Genomic DNA, 23,425 nt, shown 5'->3' on the forward strand with positions numbered 1-23,425 from the left:
ACTTGTGTTCTGTCAGTTTTTATACACCCAGCCCCTCCCCAACCAAGGCCCAGCCCTACACCCTGGCTTCCACTGGTTGCTTTAACCCTTCGTCTGTGCCCCCACCCTTCTAAAAGAAGAAGCAACGCGGGTGGAGGGAAGGAAGAGAATCGCCTGTACATTGGAAGTTGTTTATTTGGGAAAGAAAAAAAAAAGTGCAACATTCTTCAAATGCCTCTCGAAGTTTATACTTATACACGCAGATTAAATACACAGTTCCTCTGTTTAAACCATCAACAATAACTGGGCTGCAGCGTGTGTGTGTGTGTATGACTGCAGAAAAAGCTTTTGTGATCCACTCATTACTTCATCCCTAGCTAACACTGGGTTGCAGAGTCTACTCAAGCTGTGAATCCTGTCTGGACGGGAGCAGTAATCCTCCTCACAATAAAAGGTGATAACTGACAATAGGCTGTGGCACTGCTTCTTAATAGGCTTATAGAGATAGACCGTGGAGAAGAATATCATATCCGAAACAAAGGTGCGATCCACTGTTATGCTAATGATATTAATCCGTTTCAGTGGCCCGAAGCCCCCACGACTCAGCAAGGCCATCAATCAACCACTGCTGTCCCACTAGTGAAGACACCACAGGATCCGTTTAAGCATTTCACACTTCCAGAGTCCTGAAAGCACCACCCCCCCCCCCCCCAAACCCCACCCCACCCCACCCCCACCCCGCTACTGAAAGCTCTTTTCTTTACTTTTCTTAGCTGTTTTTCTAGTGGTTCCCTTGCTCCCTGTAAATCCCACATCTGGAACCACTGGTGAAGGTATGCAAAATGACTTGTTTAAAAAAAGCCCTGCCCTGTTAGACAAAGAAAAATGTAGCAACAACTGTGAGTCAAGAGACATAAACTAGGCCACAGCTAAATCTTACACACTTGAGAAACAGTCATGTAATCTGATACCAGGCTCCATGCCCATACTCCCCTTGCACTCATTGCCCCCCCCCACCCCCACCCAATGCCTCATTTCCTCTGTGCTGCCCACCTACCCTCCCCAATTCCTTCTCACCAGACCCCTACCATATATTCAGCTCAAACAGCAGGGTGGTGAGGTGGGATATTGGCCCCTCACTGTGACTCAAGATGAGCTTAGCTGAAAATCCTGAGAGAAGTAGCAGCCGTGTGCCCATTACAGCTGGCACAGCTGGACAGCAGCAGGCATGTCACCCCAATAAAGCATTCATTAGACTGTTAGTTAAGTATTTCTGCTACTTAAGTCCTCATGAATCATAGCTGCCTGTCAGACGGCAGTTACTCCCAGAGTGGACGTTTTACCCTCAACAAAGGAGAATGGGAGAAACAGCGGTTTAGTTGTTGAGACTGTGGATGGTTGCATTTCATTCAGTTTCTCACAGACTGTTTATTTTAGAAAGACAAAATTTGAACATGTTAAACTTTGGCAACATTGGTTAAAAATATAATAAAAGCAGACTTTCACATAAGTTTGCTGTTTGCTTTTTTTTTTTTTTTTTTTAACAGACTGGGTCTTGACAAAGCTATATGGCTATATAAACATATAGTCAATAATACAAAGGTGAAAACCTTTTCAAGTAATAACCATAAACAACAAAATGTATTTTTTTAAAATCAAACAGTACAAGTTAATGAACGACAACTAAAAAATGAACAGTTATGTGAAAGCTTACTAAACTGTGTGTGGATACAAGTAAGTCATTTTCTGTCTCTTTGTCGGTCTGTCTGTGTGTGATGTAGCAGGATAATGGCGGTAATTGGCAGACTCGCAGTTGTGGCAAGCGTAAATGAGTGCAGGTCAGGTCAGCCCATGGCCTACACTGCCAACACTGTATCCAAATCTTTTTTGGTTTGGAGTAACTCTCCTGACAAACAATACTGAATTCTCCTTTCTCTGAGTCCGTGTCATTGTGTCATTGTCAGTTCCATTCTCTTTGTTTGTCTTTTTGTTTTTTCCTCTTTCTCCGGAGTCTTTTCTTGGTCCTGCTTTTGGGGGAGGTTGCAAGGTCTCGGGTGAGAAATCTGATGATGGCTCAGATGGAACCTGTTGAAGGAACCGGGAGTGAAGATGTCACATGACCAAAAACCAAATCTCACCATAAAAAAAAAAAATACTCTTTTGCTTGGAAATGTGCTTTTTAATAAGAGAGATCGCACAGGGCCACTTTCTCTCTGGTAGGAGGAGGCGCTGACTGAGCATGTGCAGCATGAATGTGTGTGTGTGTGTGTGTGTGTCTGTGTATCTTGACTTAGATTTTTGCTGCCTTGTACCTCACTTGTAAGTCGCTTTGGATAAAAGCGTCTGCTGAATGACATGACTGGATCTCATTCCTGATTGGAGGAATACCCTATGCTGGGCCTGACCCATGTTGCAGTCCTCCCCAGTCTCCCCTACTTTTTTCTTCTCTTTTTTCATGCATTATTTTCTCTTTCTTTACAGCACCATGCAATCCTAATATTTCTACTAGATTATTTATGACAGCAGTATGTAGTTTGGTTTAGCTTGCTAGTGTGTTGTAGCCACATTTGACTTTCGATGGTTTCTGTCTTTACTTTCATGCATTGTGTGTGTGTGTGTTTGTGTGTGTGAGAGAGAGAGTAATATTTAATAGCGTGTCTCTGGAGAATATAAGTTACTGGGTTTACTTTTAAGAGAGAAACCCTAGAGGGAGCATTAGGCCTTTCATCTTTTAATAAAAATCAAATTAGAAGCATATTTTTTGCTATTTTCTCACGATGAGTTCCCTTTAGATTTACCCTGTACTTGGGGGATCACAAAAATCTTAAACTGTTGCCAGAAATTTTGTTAATACATTTTTTTTTTTTTTTTTTTTTTTTTACTATTATGCATTTGTTTTATTGTCTCAGTGCAGTTTTCGAAAAGCAAAGCTTATCGGCATTCCCTACTTCTGACGGAAGTTTGAGCTGCTATTTGACACTTTAGTGTTTTTTTTCTAGTGATTTTAAATGGTGAATCCTCCCCACTAACGGAAATGTCATAGATGATGTTCTTTATTTAAAAAAATTGTTTTTAAATGTAGAAATTTAAGCTTCATCAATGAAGTAATGAGTTCAGCCTCTTACAGGCGTTTATGGCTTTGTTTAAAATGTACATACACCAATGTTTTGAATCTTTTTAATCAATTTCTGAGCAAGAGTTCACAAGGAGTAGATTCGCTTTATGAGCCCCAGGCGCTACAGGAAGTTGTAAAACTCTCCTGAATAGACGATTCTTTGTGGGAAGACTCTGTTCATAATTAACAAACAGCTTTAGAGAAATACGCTTGTTTTTCTGTATTGCCTTAAATCACAAGAAAAGACAAAATTCAATGTTACCAAAAAAATAAAAAATTAAATAAATTAGTAGTGAGGACATTTTAAAAGAAGGGCCGTTATTAATTCAAATCTGGTTCATTTATTTGAACTGAGACATGGAGGCACACACTGTTATAAACATATACACATTGTCAAATATTACACATTGAAAAAAGAAGCTATACATTCCACAAAGCTGACTGACTGGCTATGTAAGAGGGAGATGTCTTCATCTGTGTTTACGGGAGCGTAGGAGAGGGAGGAGGGTTGAGAGGAGGAGCAGTAATGGGTGGGGACTTAATTTGAAACTGCAGCTGTTCACCATTAGCTATGTGGGTTGTTGTCTTTACAGTAAAAAGGTAGAACAAAGAGTAAACATCAGCCACTTCTTTCTGTGGGTTCACGACCTACAGAACCACGCACACACTGCTCATTTCCCAACACTTTAACATACTCTTAACAACAAACTGATGCACCCCGAGCTTTATACCTTAACATTCCCCTGACATAAAGTCTTCCCCCTCTGAAGTTGTGAGGACCACCCATAGTGAACTCACAATGAACCTTAGAATCATTTTTTAATGTAACTTCAACATTTGCAGAGAAGATGAATTGTTTTTTTTATTTTTTTTTTTTATGTCAGTTTTTAAATGCTACAAATGCTTTGTAAGTAGGGGGACACACCAAGTGAAGTGTCACAGGGTCACAGCCACTGATTCTCCAAAACTGGGCTTTAATGTAAAGTCTAAGACAGTTTGCCATTTCTACTTTAGTTACTTTTGAAGATATATCATTATCAGCTTTACGTTGGTCTTTAATTTCATTGTTTTTATTTAGTTTCTATTTCAGTTCATTAACAACCATCTCTCTCTGTCACTCTCACACACACATACACACAGCCTCGGGGTGCAGCATACACTTTTTGTCACAGCTACATATTTACCCTTTGCCCTCTTTCACAGCTGCTTTCACATGATTTTCTTCTCTCGACCCAGTTTGTGGTCAAACTGGTGTAAACAAACGGATGAATGTAGAATGGTCATTCTGTGTTTGTTGGCCAGTTGCCATCAGCTTCTCAGAATAGCTTTGGCCAGAAGAGGGCACCACTAGACTGGTATGGGGTCCAGACCATCATACTGGACATAGGCTGGATCTGTATACACTCTGCTACTTTATGCTTTATATTTTGGTGCATCTGAAACCATTTTCCACCTGTGTGCATTTATAAAAATTCTTCCTTTGGATAGCGGGTGCAGATATCAAATTTTGCAAGTGACCATGTTGTTGCTAGGGGACAAAGAGACGTTATTATCGCCAGTTGGATGAATTAAATGTCAGCCTGGATTAGATAATGCAGTAAATCCTTAAACAAGACAGAGGTTGGACCATGGTCATTAGACTTATTCTATGCAGCCACCAGGGATTTTCGCAGCTGTCATTTGACTTTATAGACCAGCGCTGGTGTGATTTGTGTGCACTCCGATAATGCTGAGTGCATTAAATTAAAACAGCAGGAGATTGATCTTCAGCTCAAAGACCTCAGTAGCATCAGGGCGGTGTTGCAGCAGTTTAACAGAATTTGATGCCTGATTATACACAAGTGAAGTGAGTGTACATTGTGGATCTGGAAAACAAATGCATAACACATGGATGGATCAGTGTTTACTGACTGTGACTGCGGGTTTGGCTGAGCCTCTAGTAGATTGTCACAAATGGTATTTAGGCTACTGTCCTGCTATTAGATTAGTTTACTGAAATCATTCAGGAATGTTTTGGTTGGCAGATTCAAACATTACCTGTTCAATTCTTACATTTTGTTTTTCCAAATTAGTGACTTAAACAAATAATTGTTTAATTTTCTAAATGTCTGTAATGATATGATAATCCACCCCCACACCTGGCTGTGAGCTTAAGGACAACAAAACAGTGCCCGGTCTTTTGACTATTAGCACAGGCTCTGCTGGATTGTTCAAGGTGCATAGAAAGTCCAAGGCCTTTTTCATTCAGCATTCATTTCACAGTCACAGCCACAGTTTGAATTATTCTTCAAGATCTAGAGTCTGTGCAGATGGTCCTTTTTTTTCCTGAATAAAGCATTCTGGGAAGCAGGAGAAGCTGTGGATTTGTCATACCTGCGTGTACAACCAGTGATTTCACAGAAATTAAGCACTGAACTTATTTTACTCCACATCATTTATTTATATATATAATATTATAATATCATTGCATTAATCAAGCGTCAGAGCAGATTAAGATATAACACACCTGCCTGTAATTGATGGAAGAAAAATGGGGTTTTAATGGCCGCAGTAGCTCCATAAACCTGTCTGGTACCATCCAGCCACACAGTCTATCAAGAAGATGTCCTGCGGCTTGCTCAGCTGTCAGTAGAGGAGGCTTGAGTCTTAATGATGCGCCTGTGTGTGTGTGTGAGTGTAGGGTTATTGCTGGCTGCTGAGTGTACGCACTTTGACAAGCAAAGAGAGGAGAGACGAGGGGTTAGAGCGTGGCAGGGCTTTTCGATATACAGTACTGATGACACCCCCCACCTGGATCTGACAGGTACGGGTTTGGATGCCTGGCTGTGCATACAAGCCTCTTTCTGCTCCCTCGTCTCCTTCCTTTCCTCGCCCCCTTTGCTCTGCTTGCCCAAGCCTGAGGGTTAAACATGAATAATGAATTGTGGCTCCTTATGCTAAGTGCGCACGAGCCCCCTGCTCACATGCCATAGAAAGTAGTGTCACAGTATGACGGAATTGCAAACTGTTCGTTCTTCATCAGATGAGGTTGTGTTTGTTTTTTGAAAGCAACTGAGGAGGAATTTTCTCCATGATTTTTTTTTTTATTGTTTTTTCTAAGGTCCTCCTTAGTATCAGATGTGATGCTCTCTCCATACAGTGTGTACTTAACTGTGGTATGTGTGTTTGTGTGTTTACCTTCGTGATTAAAATAAACTATTGAGCTCCAAGTCAAAAAGTGGCTGCTCCTGACACACAGCAGCGATAGTAATTTCCAAAATTAGAAACCCAATTTCTCACAAACGCTTTTGCTTCCTGGCACAAAAATGACACCGAGCCTTTTTCTCATCAGTTGATCAATATCTGTACCTTTTTTTTCCTTCTCCATCCAGTTTAAGCCCATTACTAATTGATCCATGGATCATTCTGTTCCTGACTGCAGGCAGAAAAAAACCGTTAGCTCTGTTGTTTTGGAAACACAGTGCCCCCTTGCTGTGCTGTGCAGTAATGCAATTCAGCAGACGTATATTTAAAGTTTAAAGTTAAAAAAAAAAAAGGTGCCCCAAGGTCTTCATTTCCATCTATAACTAAAAAAACGAATTCTAATAATGCACTTAGATATAATTCAATCTAGTATATATATTAAGTGCTCAGGCTGCTGAATGTTTCATGATATGTTAATGTTGTACTCTCAGTATTGTGTTAAGTATACAAGCTCACTACCTTTCTAAATAGAGAATTTATCATTTATATAAAGCTTGAATAAGGCCTTTTTACCCTCCTCTATCTTCTGACCGTATTTGGAGTACAAAGGCTAAATAATGGCTGAACCCAAGGGATTTTAGTTTATCTCTGACGTAACCGTCTTTCATTTAAACCCTCCACGAGTTATCTATTGAATCAGCATGGTAGTGGTCCACTAACATAATAAGAATAGATTACCTAGTAATGTGTGGCCGATCTCGTTTCTATGCAAAATGCAAAACCTAGAAACCCTGTAGCCATGAATCCTGAGTCATGTAATGATTCTTTCAACAATAAAGGCCATTAATATAAAAGGTTGTACAAATTGGAAGGTAAGTAATGCTGTACGGTCAAGGGTGTAGTTTATTGTAAGTGTGGTTTCCATATGAATGAAGCATTTTTAGGGAACAGCTGTGTGTAGGATTGTTGCTTCTTATTAAATACAAAGAGATTATCTTTAGATTTTAGCAAAAGAAACCAGGCATGAATAATTTTCATCAACTGCGCCTTTAATGTATAACAACAGTACAAAGTGAGTCTTTTGGTTGCAAAATAGGGCTGTTTTTTTATGTACAGTATTTATACAATAATATAGTTTAAAAAACAATAAAGTTTAAACATTTGACAGTTTATTGCACAACACATTTATAAATTATCATCAAACCACAGATGAAACAGATGGGTTCTCTGTCATATATCAACACTTAACAGGAAATGTATTGAGTCTTTTTCTTTTCTCTTGTTCTTCTAGAATAACATGAATCCTGTGGGGAAATGATTAACCCCCGTAATACTGAGACGGTAGAAAGAGCAGTGCTCCAAAATTAAATGGATAGACAGTTGCAGTGATTATTATTATAATATATATTTTTTTTTAAATAGGGAGCAATGAAACAGCCTCAAGTACAGAAAGATTTTCATCTTTAATCACTGCAATGGGTGAAGTACAGAAAACAAAACGAAAACCCTGATTTTGCAGGATGCCTCAGACCGATTTTATTTTTTTGTTTGTTTTTATCATGATAATTATTTGAACGTTTAGATATGGCACTCTATAAATACAGCAGCAAGGAGACAGCAAGCAGCCTGGTAAAATGTACATTGGAGTGAAAAACAAAAACTTTGAATTGTATCTTGGAACGTGGACACAGTCGGGATGTAAAGCAAGACCTTTAATGAATGAACCTTATGTGGACCAGCTCCTGATCCAAACCCACAAATCATCATTCATATATTCCCTCTTTGTACCAAAATATAGTGAACACCTGCTTGTAATGAGCATGTCCAGGGGCCAGATACAGTATAAATGACGCGTGGACACAAAATCAATGTATACACTTTTACCTGCACATAAAGTGGTATGTATGAACACTGAACATGTGCTTTGAGATCATGTGTACAGAAACAGTTTTCTATACATGAGACATACAGTAATCCTATATTGAAGATACTTATTTTATGGTATTTAGAGCCTGTTTGCATTTACAGTCATCATTTTCCTGTTGCTGATCTTTTAGTTTTTACCTAAACTTTGAACCGTGACCTCCATGTACGTATATTTTAACATGAGCAGCCTAAGTTTGAGCACCTTGCTGATGTTTGACGCAGGTGATTGCGATGTCTGTTACACGTTAGACAGTCAGTACATGTTCTTCCTTTTTGCCTATCTGTTCACCATGTTGACAGAGCAGTGGACTGGACATAAGGTGGTTCTACTTCCATTTGTGGCAAACTCTGGGATTGGAAACGTGGCTCCTGCTCACACGTATTTATAAATTATTATATCATTAATCAATATAAATAAAAGATTGTATATGCATATACCTGTCTTTGTGTGTACACATAGTTTTAGTTGTGAATCTGCACACACTTGCTCTCCAGTGTTAGAGGTTCCTCTCCTTCTCCAGTTTATTTCCTACGTTTAGTTTACATGTTACCTTCAAAGTAAATTTATTGGGAAAAATCAATAAGGCCTTAATCTGACCCGATTACTCCCCAAGAGAAGCGGTTGTTCTTAATATCTCGTACACTTGGTGCATTTCAAGTATCACACTCAATGTAAACAATGACTGATGAGAGGGGGGGGAGGAGGGGCAGCGCCGCTGATGGCCGCGGTTAGGCTAATCTGATCCACGATCAGGCTTCCAGCATCATTAATCATGTTTTCTGCTACAGTTCAATTTGGTCTCCACTTATCTTTGAATGGCTGAATTAGTGGTTGTAGATCATCACTGTGCAAAACTTCCTATCTCAAATTGGATCTTTTCTGTACAGTGGCATGTATTATTAATAGCCTCTATATGAGCATTTAGAATTAATGAAACATGAGACACATTTGGTAAAAAAAGCCAAGGATAGGGTCTGGAAATATCTTTACATATATTTCAAATTTGAAGGCAATGACCTCGTGGTGTTGCATTATTAAAGAGCTGGACCCTCACCTTGTCGGTGACAGATTAGGCATACATCATCCAATCCCTGGCAGAGTTATATGTGAGAAAGTCTTCACCTTTCTATTCCCAAATAAAAAAATAACTCATGACATGGAGTTTCAAGTGTGGAAATGACAAGTAACAATGCCAGAGTCTTTAGTGTTTGCTTTTTAAGCCTTTGAAAGGCAATAAGAAAAGGCTTAACACAAAGTTACACTCCTCTGCTCCAAATGGCTCCAAATGGCAACGTCACTCCAAGCCCATGATATGTAGTTTGCAATAAGTGTCCTTCATCTTTGACATATAAAATGTACTTTGAGTCTTGTCTCACCACATGTGCCGTCGCATTAAATTGGCTCGTGGCTTTGTTGAGCTCCTTCGGTGACTTTTCAAGTTGAGTCATTCTTTATTAAGTGCTGTTCTTTGCAGAGCTCCAATCATGCCACACACACATTTAGAATAAGCACCAACTACAAAAGGCAAACCATTACCCAGCGGAAAAGAACTGGCGGAAAATTCAGCAACCGTGATGGCTCAAATCCTCTTTCACTTTCTCTCTTTATAGGAGCATTTTAGAAGCTGGATGTTTGCCTGTTGGAGTTTCTTCAGAGAAAAACAATGACGCTGAATTCACAAGTCGCGCTTTGGGACAATTTGCCGTTTGATGTGTGCCGTGGTTTGTGTATGTACATTGTGTACTGTATGTGTTGGTGTCTCTGTATGTATCTCCTTTGTATATATATTCTCAAGTTTTTTTTTGTAAACTATGTCTATAAAGTCTGTGTACATCAGTATGCGTATTTCTGTGTAAATGTATGTGTACTCGTCGGCAGTGCCACATACAGGTCTGTGTGTCTATGAATGTATCTATTCAGGTGTGTGTGTGCGTGTGCGTGTGTGTGTGTGTTCCTCAGCTCTCTGCAGACATGACTGAGATGATCTGATCCATTTTATATGCCAACTTCTGCTTCTGGGCCTGTTCATCCTGCTCCAGTGCCTCAACAATCTAAACACACACATGGACACAAACAGTGAGACCAAGGACATGTATGTAACTCAGTTCTAATTAAACCTTTCCCAAGAAAAATGCTTCGCTGCTACTTGTCTCAGTTTATATCATATTTTGGTTTAAACTGTTGGATGATAAAAAAAACAATTTAATTACTGAACTGCGGTGGACGCGTTTTTTCTGACATTATCCAAACCAAATCTGTTAATAGAGTAATTGAAAATGTATCAACACATTACTCAGCATTTTAACTAATGATGCGAATTTTAACGAACATTTAAGCCTTTAAACATGAATGAATTATTAATTTTGGCCACTTGGGAAAGTGTCCCAAAAAACAACTAAACCTAGAGTTATTATTGCAAAGCTGTTAGCAAATAGTTCCCTGGTTTTGAGTTGTTCTTGTGTCCACTCGACTAATTTAAGTCCAACATTAACTCTGCTTTTAGCTCAACCACCTCTCGAGGGAAATATCTGGCTCTTTAGCTGCTAAACACACTGTTACATTCATCAGATAGTTGTTAACGTTGTCTGCTGTTTAGTGCAGATCAAGTACTGTACAGTGGGATTATCACAGCTTTTCAATGAAACCAGCTGTTCCACTTCCACTGTTAATATAAAACATTGATTATATTTGCCTTAATACCTAACATTGCTAACTATCCACACCAGAAGGACCTCGACAGCACATCTCCATGTTACAGTTTTCTGGGCCTCACCTCTTGGCTGTACTTGCTGACGTAAGTGTAGATTTCATGGAGGGCACTGAGCACGTTGAACTCACTGGAGTGAAGGCGAGCCTGTTCAGCCAGATAGGCATTCATATCCTGATCACTGATGGCAGGCAGGCGGTGGATGTCAGCGTAGTACCTGAGAGGAGACACGCACACGCACACACACACACAGATTTAGTGGTGAGGGGACGCCCATGAGCTTTTGTCTCCACTTGGATTCAGTCTGTTTTTGTGTGAGGTCAAAGAAGATTCTGTTTTTAAGCTATCTGTGAATCAGAGGTGTTTTGGCAGGAAATTGTGGAATGTGTCACTCACAGGTTTAGTCATTTAGTATCACAACTGTACAGTGTTCTTTTTATTCACAAGCAGCTTTATGTGGCTTCACTTGGTAACATACAGTTTTATTTCCCTCCATCATAGCCCAATTATATTTAAAGTTAACTGCATAAAATTGAGTCATGATTTGGTTTAGAAACTTTGCAATAATAAATAATAAGGTGAATGCAACAGCAATTCTAAGAGAGAAATGGCATAAGTCAATTTAAAGTAAATTATATTGCAACTTTTATTTCTAAAATCAAACGTTAAGTCAAAATTAATAATATAAAAAACATAATCCTAAAACCACTAAAACTACTCATTCTTAACTGACCCTGTGTAGAAATGATGTCAACCAACAAATACTCAGTTTGGGGAATTTTAATCCTCTTTCAAGGGCGTTTGTCTTTTGCATGTGTACATACAGACAAGTGCACATACACACCTTTCTACCCAGCTTTTGTAATGTGGGATGTCCTTGGCATAGAGTAGTTTGGTGGAGGGGGAGTCTTTGCCCAGACGGTGTTCAGATGTCGAGCAAGAGTCCATGAAGGTTTGGGCCACCACAGAGAGACAGGCGTCTGTGATGCTGCTTTTATGAATGTCAAACACAAACTGCGGATTCTTGATCACATTTACCCAGAAGCGCAGTGGCAGGCTGCAGATACATTTTTTTATTTTTTATTTTTTTTAAAGAAATGGAGACAGAAAGACAAATATTTTAGACAAGGCTAGATGTTTCTGCAAAGAGAAATATTCATCCACGTATGTGTAAAAATGTTCCTTTTCCAGTTTCCTTTTGATCAGTCATTTAGTGAGTTTTCTAATTTACCCAAGTATGAGACTAAACTGTAGATGGAGTTTAGAAGGCTGTTCATTTATTTTCGAGCTTTAAAAGCTAGAGTTACAAATTGGGAAAAATAATCACGAGTAAGTTTTTCACAGTGATGTACTTTGTATAAATCAGTGAAAATAAGAGATAAAACTCTGAAATAATCAACTTAACATAAAAGTATTAAACTTTAAGTATTTCATCATTTTGAAGGGTCGCGCTTAGTAACGAGAATACCTAATATGCGTTTTGCCTCTTTCTCAGAATATAAATCGTGTACAGCACTGTGTCCGAAATCTTTCTCACCAGTTGCTCTTCCATGTGTGGCGAACGTCCATGTCACTGATGCCGTGTCTGTCGGCCTGCTCGTCCAGAAAGTCAAACATGTATTTGATGGCGAGAGGGAGGGCAGTGCCCCGACACACCGTGCTGAACAGGGTCTCAAACAGGTCGTCCACAAACTTTTGCAGCGTGCCCTGTAGGAAACTGTGTGTGAAGTTAAGGCTGGTTCTTCTAGGGCATCACAGTTATTTTAAAATCTAAGCATAAGTACTCTGCGCTGTTTGTTGCTTGGCCTAAGATGTTGTTTTCCTGTTATAAATGTGTGTAATATATGGCACCTTTGTTGCAAGCAGCCTTGTCAGGTAGATCTCAGACACCATCTTGCTGCCTCGTTCTCCCTCTTTCTGGTCCCCATGATCGTGGTTCTTTACTAAGTGCCACACTTTGACACCACTCTCCAGGTCAGGGGTCAGCATGGGCACGCGGGAGTGGGGGCTGTCGGGGCTGGTAGGGGTGGATCGGAAAGGTACATCCACGCCTAGATGGTCAAATTGTTGTTATTGACAAAAGTACATTCCACAATAATCAATTGTATATTGATTAGAATTTGCCTGGTGATCAGTTTGCCAGAGGAGGAAAGCCTCATTTGTTTGATGGCTGCTTTTGTGTGTTTATACTATAAAATAATTGCTGTCATTATTGCATTTGTTTAAAAACACCTTTCCGTCACTGTGTGACTTCTCAAGTTTTCAGTCGATCTATAGCATGTGTTGTAATAAATCACTTGAACCTATTGTGAAGTCTTTGTGTAAGCTGCAGAAACATGCTGTGATTCCATTTTAGATAATTTTGAATGTAATATGTTGGAATCTAAAGTCATAAAGCTATATTGCATGTCTTTTCAAAGAACATGAAAGTACACCACACAGTATAAGTTTATAAATTGTAAAATACAAACCTAACCTGCTGGTCTAAACATAGATGTGGCAGCCTAAACTCATATTGTAGACACCATTTGTCTCGATTTTGCACTGTATATTTTTAAACTCATAACAACTCTTTATTTAATGTGCTATAATAACGTGGGAGGATTTGATACAGACAACAGACTGATGAGTGGCAGTAACAGATGGTGCAACACTGCTGTATGTTGGATGAATATTAAGTATTTGTATTTGTTAAACAGTACTGACCATATCTGCTGATACTGCGTGGGAAGCTTGCTGAGGAAGGAATGTTGAAAGAGGACATCTGCTTGGGCACCAAGGCCACAACACAGCGCTCAGACACCTGGAAGACAAAGGTAAAGTCTGCTTAAAACTACTTTCGTAAATGTGTAGCATGCAGCTAATGGTCAAAAGTAATAGTGATACGAATGTAAAAAAAAAGTTTGCAATTAAAAACCAAGGACCGGGGATTTGTAAAAATAGGATTCCGAGTGTTTGAATGTCTTTCGTGAGCAGCTGAATTTCGACATTCCCAATAAACCTAAGAGTTACAGCGTTCAGAATAAAACCAGCAGGATCAGCTAAGCAGATCTGATCACATCCGCCTCCGCTAACAAAGAGGGCCCGAGCTATCAATATTCAATTCCTCCATAGATTGCTTTTACAGCTAGAATACAGTGAATTAAACATCAAACGCAAGCTCAAATTTGAAGTAAAACTGGAATCATTTTAAAAGATTTTAACAGTGGAAAAAGTGGAAATACTGCAGTAAAACGCAGTCAGGTGACGCAGTCAAATGTGATGATGAAAAATGTTTATTATAAACTCTGACTTGGCTGCTCTTCCTAAAAAACAACACGTTGCTATGGTGAAAAGGTGTCGCGGTGTTGCCCTATAATCCATTACATACATATAGTTACATATAGTCCACCATATATTTTGACAATTCCTCTTTATGACAAAAATTTTGCTGCATTGTCAACATCTCAGTAGTGGCGATATAGCTGCTCTAGCTCTTAAACAGAACAAACATGGTGAAAGGCTGAGCCAAGAGGCATGATGCTAATGCAGACTGTTGACAAAGAGGGTTTCTGATGAATCATAACGTATGGATCACACATATGCCTGTGAAGGAAATTATTTATTTCATATTCTATTTTTTACACTTACTTAAGGTTATATATTATTTTTCAATCAACTTAGCTCAGCATGACACTCAAAATCATTCCACTCAGGGTGTCTAGTACATGCAAGGTCCCCTTTCACAAGTTGAACACACTGATCGTCTGTGATTGGTTAGAAGGGCGAGCCTCGGCCAACAACCTTTTAAAAGGAAGTATCTTCCCAGTGCTGCCAGTGAATGTCTTTGACAGCACCTCACCACAATAAGGTTGTGGAGCAAATCTTTACTAAAAACAGTTCAGTTCAGTTGGTTTATTTAGTTTAGTTTTTAATGTCTAGACTTATTATTTTTGATCACTTGATTGCGTTGTCATTTATTTGCCACAAAAATATTGTAAATGTCTTTTTACGTCCGCTTCGCCCACCTCTGGATCCAGGTTAATACTTTACACTCCGGCTGTGCTTGGCAAATAAGGTGAGGTCATGGGCACCGTGAGCAAAAATTTCTGCAGGAGTTATACATTTATGTAGTTAAATGTAGTTTATACAAATCCAGCGTCGAAATGTATCAACAGCTGGCAGTGAGAATATAAGTGAAGAGGGAAATCGTCATTTTCTCTTTGACAGATAAGAGGCAGCACAATTCTCTCTTGTCATTTGCTTTTAGTGCAGCAAATGGAGGTTTTTCTTTGCCTTTATTTTTCTCTTTGTTTGGAAAAAGGGAAGTTGATTACACGAGAGTGGTACAGTCGGCCCAATGCGTATGCTCAAGACAAACATTTGACTGACAGAGGAACGGGATGACTCATCCGAGGTTGATGACCTGTGGAGTCGTATTTATGAGCTGAGAGGGGGGGAAAAAAAAAGAGATGTTGTAAAAGACATAGGCACACAAGAGCATGTTAGGTTGACTAAGCGCGCTTGTGACCCAGAGGGTGAAAAAATGTTGGCAGGGGTGAGGTGAGTGATGAATATGAATGAGCATTGCTCTGTCCTTCATCAACAGTATCTGCTGTGACGTCCTTGAGCTACTGGATAATCACAGTTGTTGAAAAAGGTGAATAAAGAATCAGGGTTTTGCAGATACACTTGCAAGTAAAAGTGAAAGTGTTTGCAATTTGCTTTTAGTTTTTCTTCATAAATCAATCATAAAAATGTGATCTGATCTTCACCAAAGTCAAGAATATTAACAAACTCAACATTTCTAAGCTTATTAGTATTTAACACACCAAATGATGGTGGAAAAAATAAAGGCAACATAGTTTTAAATTTCAACTGACTGAACAACTGTACTGCAGCAATAACCTTACAAGCAATAAGTGCTTCCTGTAGCTGAGGATTAGACCTGCACAACATTCAGGAGGAATATCTGACGGTTCCTTTTTATGGAGCTGCTTCAGCTCAGCCATATACTTAGGACGTCTGTGTACTGTGTACACCTTTTATAAACTCGAGAATTCATTTTCCACTCCACAATAGCAAGTGGTCCAGGTCCAGAGGCAGCTGAGCAGCCGCAAATCATGATCATCCCTCCATTGTGGTTAGGATGATGGTTTCACAATGGTGCCCGGTTCTCTTTTTATATTATACACACGGTTGCGCGTTCCTCCCAAAGAATTCACCCTTCGTTTCATCTGTCCACCAGATATTTTCCCAGTAGCTTTGTGAAGTGTAAAGGTGGTCTTTAGCAAAATTCAGATGTGCTGCAAAGGCTCCCTCCATGGTGTCCTGTATAGATGCTGTGCCTCCTCAGTGTTTCGCGTGTAGTTTGCTTCAAGTTTCAAAGCTTTACCTCCCTGTTTATTCTGCATTGTGTCTTTTGAGTGATCTTGGCACCTTTTCAAAATTATGATTATTTTCTCCTTTTGTCTGTTTTCTATTATTTCGTGAGTATGTGATGTGATGTTAGTGAGTAAGTGATGGCTTTTAGTTAAACAAAATAACTTGCAGATGTATTCACTGTTGTGTCCTTAGCACTCATTTTATGAACAGACCTGGTAGTGCATGAGTGTGTTGAGCCTTTTCCAGTCACTCTCTATCTTGGTGGTGATGTCCTCGTCCTGGAGGACCACGCGAGCCGTTCTTCCCTGGCGCCACTCTGTGGGGAAAAATGACATCCATAGTGAATGTGTGACATCTGCATCACAAGTGCCCGTGTAATGTCAGCGTTCTCGTCTTGAGCTGTCCCTGTGTGTGTGCTGCAGGTGATGCTGCGTTTTGCTTGTGTACCAGTTTGTTTGGGAAATCAACGGGAAGCGAGATGTTAAGCGTAGCAGTCTAAAATGCCACCAAGACATTTCCACTTCACAATTAAAGTGATTGTGATTCTGTGAACAAGTGTCTTCACCGGGATTTAAGCTGCGCAGGACAACGAGAACAAACTGATCTTCTCCAAATCCCAAAACCTGTAAAAGCCCCCTTAAGGTAAAAAAAAACAAACAAACAAACCCCAAGCAATATGAGCCTATAAGGAATTTTATTTACTCCCTTTGAAGGTGCATGTCAGCAGGATTTATGCCGAGTCATCCAGTGTTGGATGACATGTTGTGGGCGTAAGCCTAAGTGTAGGTGCGCTGTCAGTACGGTTTAACGTCAGTGTTGGTGACTGTTTCTCTGATTAGGGCTGTAAACAGATTTTTTTTTTGGGGGGGGGGGGTCTCGCCCAGGAATGGTTGTTGAGCTCTTTGTTGATGTCACTCGCCCTCAGTGTAACAACTGCAATAACTCCCCTGACATGCCCTCACTCATGTTTACTTTTCCCCCCTGTCATTTTTGCAATAGATTATGTGCCATGAGAAATTTGAAGTGTCTCAGACTTTATAACACAAGCAGACATAAACAATTCGGTTGGCACGGCATGGTTCTACCCACAAGTCTTACCTAAATCCATGTCTGCAGCTCGTGGTCGCTGGGAGTATGGCATGTTCTTGTACACTGCATCCAGGATCTTCTCCTTTACCTGGGTAATGGTGTCACAGTTGAGCACCTTGATGGGGATTTCTGGGCTGTTCTCATTGTCTGGGTTTACACAGCTCAGCGTCTGTGGATGCAGGATGGCAGAGATAGATGGCAGGGGACAGGGGGGATTAAGAGAAAGAGGCTGAGAGGAAGGTGTTGCTTCTTAGGAAAGTCCTTTCATTAACTACTCTTCACCAACTGTCCTGGTGGAGAGAATTTCGCTCAGAAATGTAATTTCACACCTCCAGGATGTGGCTGTGCAGCTCTAGCGGGGGCATTAAACAAGTAATGAGACACAGCCGCTCAGACTCTCCGACGTGGCGATCAGAGAGGTGTCATCCTGTCGGTGGCTGGCTGTGCTTTGGAGCTAAAGGAACGAAGGAAGTTATTCTGACAGGCTGCTGGAGGAACCCAGCCAGCTTAATTTGAATGAAAAGAAAAAGTCTTGCGGCGCCATACACATGGCTCTGCCACATGACTTTTTACTTTACCATACACAACATTGTGGATTCAATATTCCTAATTTTATTTCAGTAAAATGTACAACATTGTCATAACCTCACCGCTAATTTGGAAAAAACTTTTTTTTTTTTTTTTTTTTACAAAAAAACACAGACGTTTTTTGGAGATGCTAGTGGTGAACCCTGAAATCCATAAAATTACAGTACGGGTGGTAGCTTGGGTTTTTAGCTCTGGTAGAAAACCACGTAAGCCATTGTTTACCATGTTGATGGTGTGATCTCTAGCCTTTTGTGCTCATATGTTTACATGTCCTTAAGCATGCTCTTCAATGTGTGTCCAAAAATGAGTCACTTTGAATAAAGGCTCCTTGCAACTAAATGTAAGACCTCGTCATAGGAACCCAGTGAGGAAACTTATTGTCCCTGTATTTTAAACTGACATGGACCTCACCTCTGTGCCCACCCTGTTAAGTCGAACGAAGATGTGTAACAATAATTATATTAGGAAACAGGAATTCAGCTTTAGGAATGATGGAGACACACATATTAAAGACACTTTGTCTAGAATGTCCTTGAGCTTGACAAAGTGGACATCATATTACTGAAACTAACACGCATTGGATTCATAAAATTACAGCCACACGGCCTTAGACAAATGCCACATTTCTGTGGCACTGCCAAGGCTTCTTGACAAAAGATGTACAAAAATTACTGCAGAAGAAATGCTAGACTGTTTTTTTTTCTTTTTTTAATAATGTCTTTGTGACTCACCAGCGTCTTGTATTCAATCTGCTGTCGGATGAGCTTGTCCTCGCTGAGGGAATAGCGGGCCTCCCCAGTGATGGCATCTATGGGTCCCTTCTCCATTTGCTGTTTGATGGCACAGAACAGCATGAAGAGAGGCTCGCCAGCACACTCCTTTGTTTTGGAAGGAAACCCGGGGATTAGAGTGAAAGGTGGGAGATAAGAAAGAAGTCAAGGGGAGGACCGAGATCTGCATTCATTAGCACATGCTGTGAGACTCGGGAACTAGAGAATGACACATTAAACATGATCAAATTAGGCTTTCGCCTCCTTTAGAATTGCAAAACCAGGGACATGTGTGAACCCACGGGCAACTCAACAATGTCCGCAAAACACATTAGCATCATACAGTTGAAATGAGAGCTACACCAAAAACATCTGCAGCGGCCCATTATCTTTCACCCAGCACTGTCAAAGTATGTCCCACCTGTAGCAGTAAGGTGTGAGAAAGATTTCACTTTACCTTGAGAAACTTGTGGAGCAAGAAAGCAAACCAATTCGTCAGCATCTTTTCTGCCACTGATTCTGTTCTGCAAGACAAGAAGAAAGAACAGTCATTTGTTAGCGAGAGGCGTCCCACAGAGAGTTGGAGTGCTCTGATTATTCTTTTATAATTTAACAAGCAGAAGAGCCTGACATTGTTTGAAAGAATAAATAAATAAAAAAACATGACGTGGAGGCTTAACAGAGAACTACATCCTTACTCAGACGCTCAGCCTCAAAGGACACATACTCCGACACACTGTAGTTAAGTGCTGCTGGTGCACGTCAGATTCGGGTCATGACAGAAATGTGCAGATGTAACTTAGATGTCAGCTTCAAGTCCTTTCCCTCGGTTTTTTTTTACTTACTATATCTGCACTTAGCTACTTTAACATGAGGCCAGATGAAAAGATTTATGATTTACGGTTGTAAATCCTTTAAATCATGTAACAGTAGCTTTTAAAGGGCATAGCAGCCCATTTTAATCTGAATCTGATCCTAAGCCTGCAGCATTATGGCCAGTCGCTCTTTCTCTCTCTCTTTATCACTCCTTTTCCATCTTTACCTGCATTTCAATCCTATCCTGTTCTGACTTCACTGTCAAAGGGATCCCATTAAATTTGAGAATGTTTCCACAAAAGCAGCATGTTTGGGCTAACAAGTTCTTGTTGTACCAGCTCCCATGTGAACTCATCCCTATGTTTAATGAGTCTGCTTCAGATGGAGTCGGGCCTCTTTTTAAAAAAAAAAAAAAAAAACCCTCATGAAACATTCAGCAGCCCAGTCTCAGCATTGGGAAAAACAATCGACAGATAACCAGAGGTGGAGGAAAGCAGGAGAGCGGCGAGAGACGGGAGGAGAGGAGACTGGGGAAGAAACGTGAGCTACAGCTGAATGTTTCATGAGTGGCACACAGAAGATAAGTCAGACTGACAACAACTCTGCCGCCTCTGCACTCACTCTTACCCATTAGGTTCTCTTCCTCTACCAGTCCCTCCTACTCTCTATCACTTTTACCAGTCCTGTCTTTCACCTGTCTGCTCGGGCACCCTGTTTCTCACACGCTTAACCGCTGTTTCACGCCGCTGCACAAAACAAAGCTGAGCAGAAGTGGGCTTTCCTTCACTGGCCTAGTTACTCATCCATCGGAAGTGTGGTAACTGGGCTGGAAAGAACAATGCACAGAGGTATTATTTATGCCAAAAGATAAGCTGTGCTGATCACAACTGTCTAGGTTAGTGACAGAAAAGCCCTTTGGGATTCGGAACATATGCACAAGTCACAAGACTGTGGTCATATAGGGCCAAAGGCCATTACAATAAATATGTACTATTTAAATAACAAACATTTAATTTAATAGTTCTCTTGTTTGCCACTATTTATATTTATTTAGATGAAGAAAATGACACAGTAAAACTAACACAATAACAATTTCTCAAACAAATGCATTTGCATATACTTGCAATGCACCTTTCAGTCCCAGTTTGTGACTCAATTCACCTGCGCAGGAGTAGTTTGGGGTGGTTCTTGCTCTCCAGGTTGCGTTCGATAAGGTCTGACAGCAGGTGTTTGAGGATGTCTGTGGCGTACTCCAGCCGTCCTTGCAGTGCGGTCATGATGAGTGAGGCCACATATCCACGGTCACGCATGGAGAAGGAGCGCTGCAGCTCCAGTGTGCGGATGAATGTCAGCAGGAAAACCTTGTTATTCACCAGCTGAGCAAACTGCTTCAAGGCTTTCTCCACATTCGCCTGTCCGCTCCCTGGCACCTATACGCATCATGCGTGTTTGCACAGACAAACTCACTCATTAGATAATACTCACTGAAGGATGAGAAACGGAGGAACATGAAGACAAAGCAAACACATATGGTACATATATTCAAATAAACTGTCTATTAGATTGGCTGCATGCTTATACCGGCGGCAGTGACATAGCCGTCAAGCAGGTTTTATTAATCTTCTAGAGTCCGAGAAAATACATAAACTGAGCTTAATTTGTCTGAAAAATGAAGGGCCTGTTTCTTTGAAGAAACAGTCAGAATTTTCAAACTGCAATCAGAGGCTCTTTGGAACAGAGATCTTTTATAAACATTGCCACCATAATAATGTCTTGATTAAACCAACTCTAATTGGCAACACCAGCCCAATTCTGACCTTGAGTATGTAAGTTGTTTCATAAATAATAAAAAGACAAGTGGTGTCTTCAAAATTAGGAACAGAGAGCTTCAGAATGAAAATGTAACACCAGTTTGTCTTGTTTTAGAGATGAGATGCGGTCCACATACATCAACATGTGTTTAAACATAACAAAATGTATTAAAAGCCAATATAGACGAGCAATACGTACAGCATATGTTTGACTGAGATTTACAGGACCTCGCTAAAAGTCTAACAATGCCTAGAAATATTTTTGGAAATCTTGAAAAACATTTGACATGCAAAAGGTTGGGTCAAAACCCACTGCCAAAGTCTAAGAAAAGTTTGACTGAAAGGAGGCGCATGAGTAAAGCACTGAGGGAGGCAGCAAACCCCAAATAAAATGTGCTCACAAACTCCTGTGGACACCATTAAGCAAACAGTGAGTTGACTGACATGTACTGGCACTGCTCTGTTGTACTGCAATTTGACAGCACTTGCCAGGAAGCCAGAATCAATTTACAGTGATGCTTAAAAAGTTTATGAACTTTTTTAGAATATTCTCTATTTGTGCAATAGCCTAAAACCTGAATACATGGGTCCTAAAAGTAGATGAAGACAATTCAATTAAATAAATGAGACAACAATACTATATTATTTCTTTTGGGAGATTGTCCAGTCGTAAGCATTTGTGTGGCAAAAGTATTAGGGCATCTACAAATATCAATTCATTAGAAGGGGAAGTCAGATGTGTTTTAATCGGTGGGATAATCGGGAGAGAGTCTGGGATCAGAGAGTCCGATCATGGAGCTGCATGTAAGGCAGATCCCGTACAAACGGAGAACGTTCCAAACCATTGTTATGTTCTCCAGGAGTGGTGAAACCAACAAAGATCACAAGGTCACAAGCAAACCCAGGGTAACAATCTGGCAATCTAATGGTTGTGGCCAATATCCATCTTAATGAGTCCAGCATCAGCTGAATGTTAAAGAGCTGGTGCATGGCAGAGTTCCAAGGCTCAAGGCCACGTGGACAAGACAGTAACTTTTTGGCTTAAATGAGAAGGGTTATGTTGGTTGACTAAACACTGCATTCCAGCATAAGAACCATATCTGTGACAGCATTATGATTTGTGAATGCTTTGCTGCCTCTGGACCATCGTTGATGGAGCAAATTGTAAAAATGTCATTTTATCCAACTGTGAAGTGAAGCTCAACAGAAAGTTCTGCTTTAATCCTTTTTTTTTTTATGGCCAAGTCCTGATCTTATTTCTATAGAAATGCTGTTCAAGGAACTGAATCAGGCAGATCAAGCGAGATAACAAAACAACAAAAATCTCTCCAAGCTGATTAACAGGCCTGATAAACAGTCACCAGGAATCCTTAGCTGAAATTTTTCACTTTTTCACACTTCACAAGGCACTTGCTCACTAGACAAATCCCACAATAAATAAACAAATGTGTATTTTTTGTCCCATTCTAACCTGTCTCTCTCGGGTTTCTCACCTCCAGCTCCCTGAGCACAGGGTGGTCATCAATGCCAGGGAAGAGGACCCTCATGGCATAAGTGCGATAGTCCAAGTAGGGGATCCCCGCTCTGTCCAGATCACTGGTTAACTCGTTGATGTCCGTCTGCAGCTCTGCAAAAGCTGCACATGACAGAGGGCTTTGTCAAATGGTTTGACAAATGCTTTGTTACATCACTAATGATAATAAAATCTAAAATATTTACATCCTTGACTGTTTCTAATGCAGTGTACATTGCAGTGTACAAATGCAAAAGCTCACATTTTACCTCACCTGTAAGTCGCTTTGGATAACAGCGTCTGCTAAATGAATAAATGTAAATGTATAAGCTATAATTTGAGGAGAGCATCCTGAAATTTATGCATCAACGTGCCGTAGACTATTCTGATCATAGTTTATTTAGGGTCTATCTTATCTATCTAATGACCATTCAATGTTTCAGGCTCCTGCCGCCAATATAAACAAGTAATCAATTACTGTTTAATAGACGGAGCTATCACAGTCAGAACATCAGTTTTCAACAGATGGCGCTGTAACGCAAAGACAAATGAGATCATCTTTT

General features: G+C 40.2%; 1 protein-coding gene across 3 annotated transcripts in view; it reads right to left on the bottom strand.

The window, feature by feature from the left end:
- Positions 1 to 8,196: 8,196 nt before the first annotated feature.
- Positions 8,197 to 23,425, bottom strand: part of LOC137127242 (plexin-A2-like) — a 68,033-nt gene continuing 52,804 nt past the window's right edge. Inside the window, exons 21-32 of one of the 3 annotated variants that reach the window (XM_067503928.1) lie at positions 22,843 to 22,985; positions 20,700 to 20,968; positions 19,180 to 19,246; positions 18,684 to 18,830; positions 17,374 to 17,533; positions 16,488 to 16,591; positions 13,618 to 13,714; positions 12,763 to 12,962; positions 12,449 to 12,618; positions 11,756 to 11,968; positions 10,978 to 11,128; positions 8,197 to 10,255 (exon numbers count right to left, since the gene is read on the bottom strand). In XM_067503928.1, coding sequence (XP_067360029.1) covers positions 10,160 to 10,255; positions 10,978 to 11,128; positions 11,756 to 11,968; positions 12,449 to 12,618; positions 12,763 to 12,962; positions 13,618 to 13,714; positions 16,488 to 16,591; positions 17,374 to 17,533; positions 18,684 to 18,830; positions 19,180 to 19,246; positions 20,700 to 20,968; positions 22,843 to 22,985 — 1,817 coding nt within the window. In that variant the 3' untranslated portion in view covers positions 8,197 to 10,159. Of the gene's footprint in view, positions 10,256 to 10,977; positions 11,129 to 11,755; positions 11,969 to 12,448; positions 12,629 to 12,762; positions 12,963 to 13,617; positions 13,715 to 16,487; positions 16,592 to 17,373; positions 17,534 to 18,683; positions 18,831 to 19,179; positions 19,247 to 20,699; positions 20,969 to 22,820; positions 22,986 to 23,425 lie in introns of those variants that run through there. The other 2 variants (XM_067503929.1, XM_067503930.1) reach the window with 2 other exon arrangements.

This window comes from Channa argus, chromosome 5 (genome assembly GCF_033026475.1).
Source record: "Channa argus isolate prfri chromosome 5, Channa argus male v1.0, whole genome shotgun sequence".
Classification (NCBI taxonomy): domain Eukaryota; kingdom Metazoa; phylum Chordata; class Actinopteri; order Anabantiformes; family Channidae; genus Channa; species Channa argus.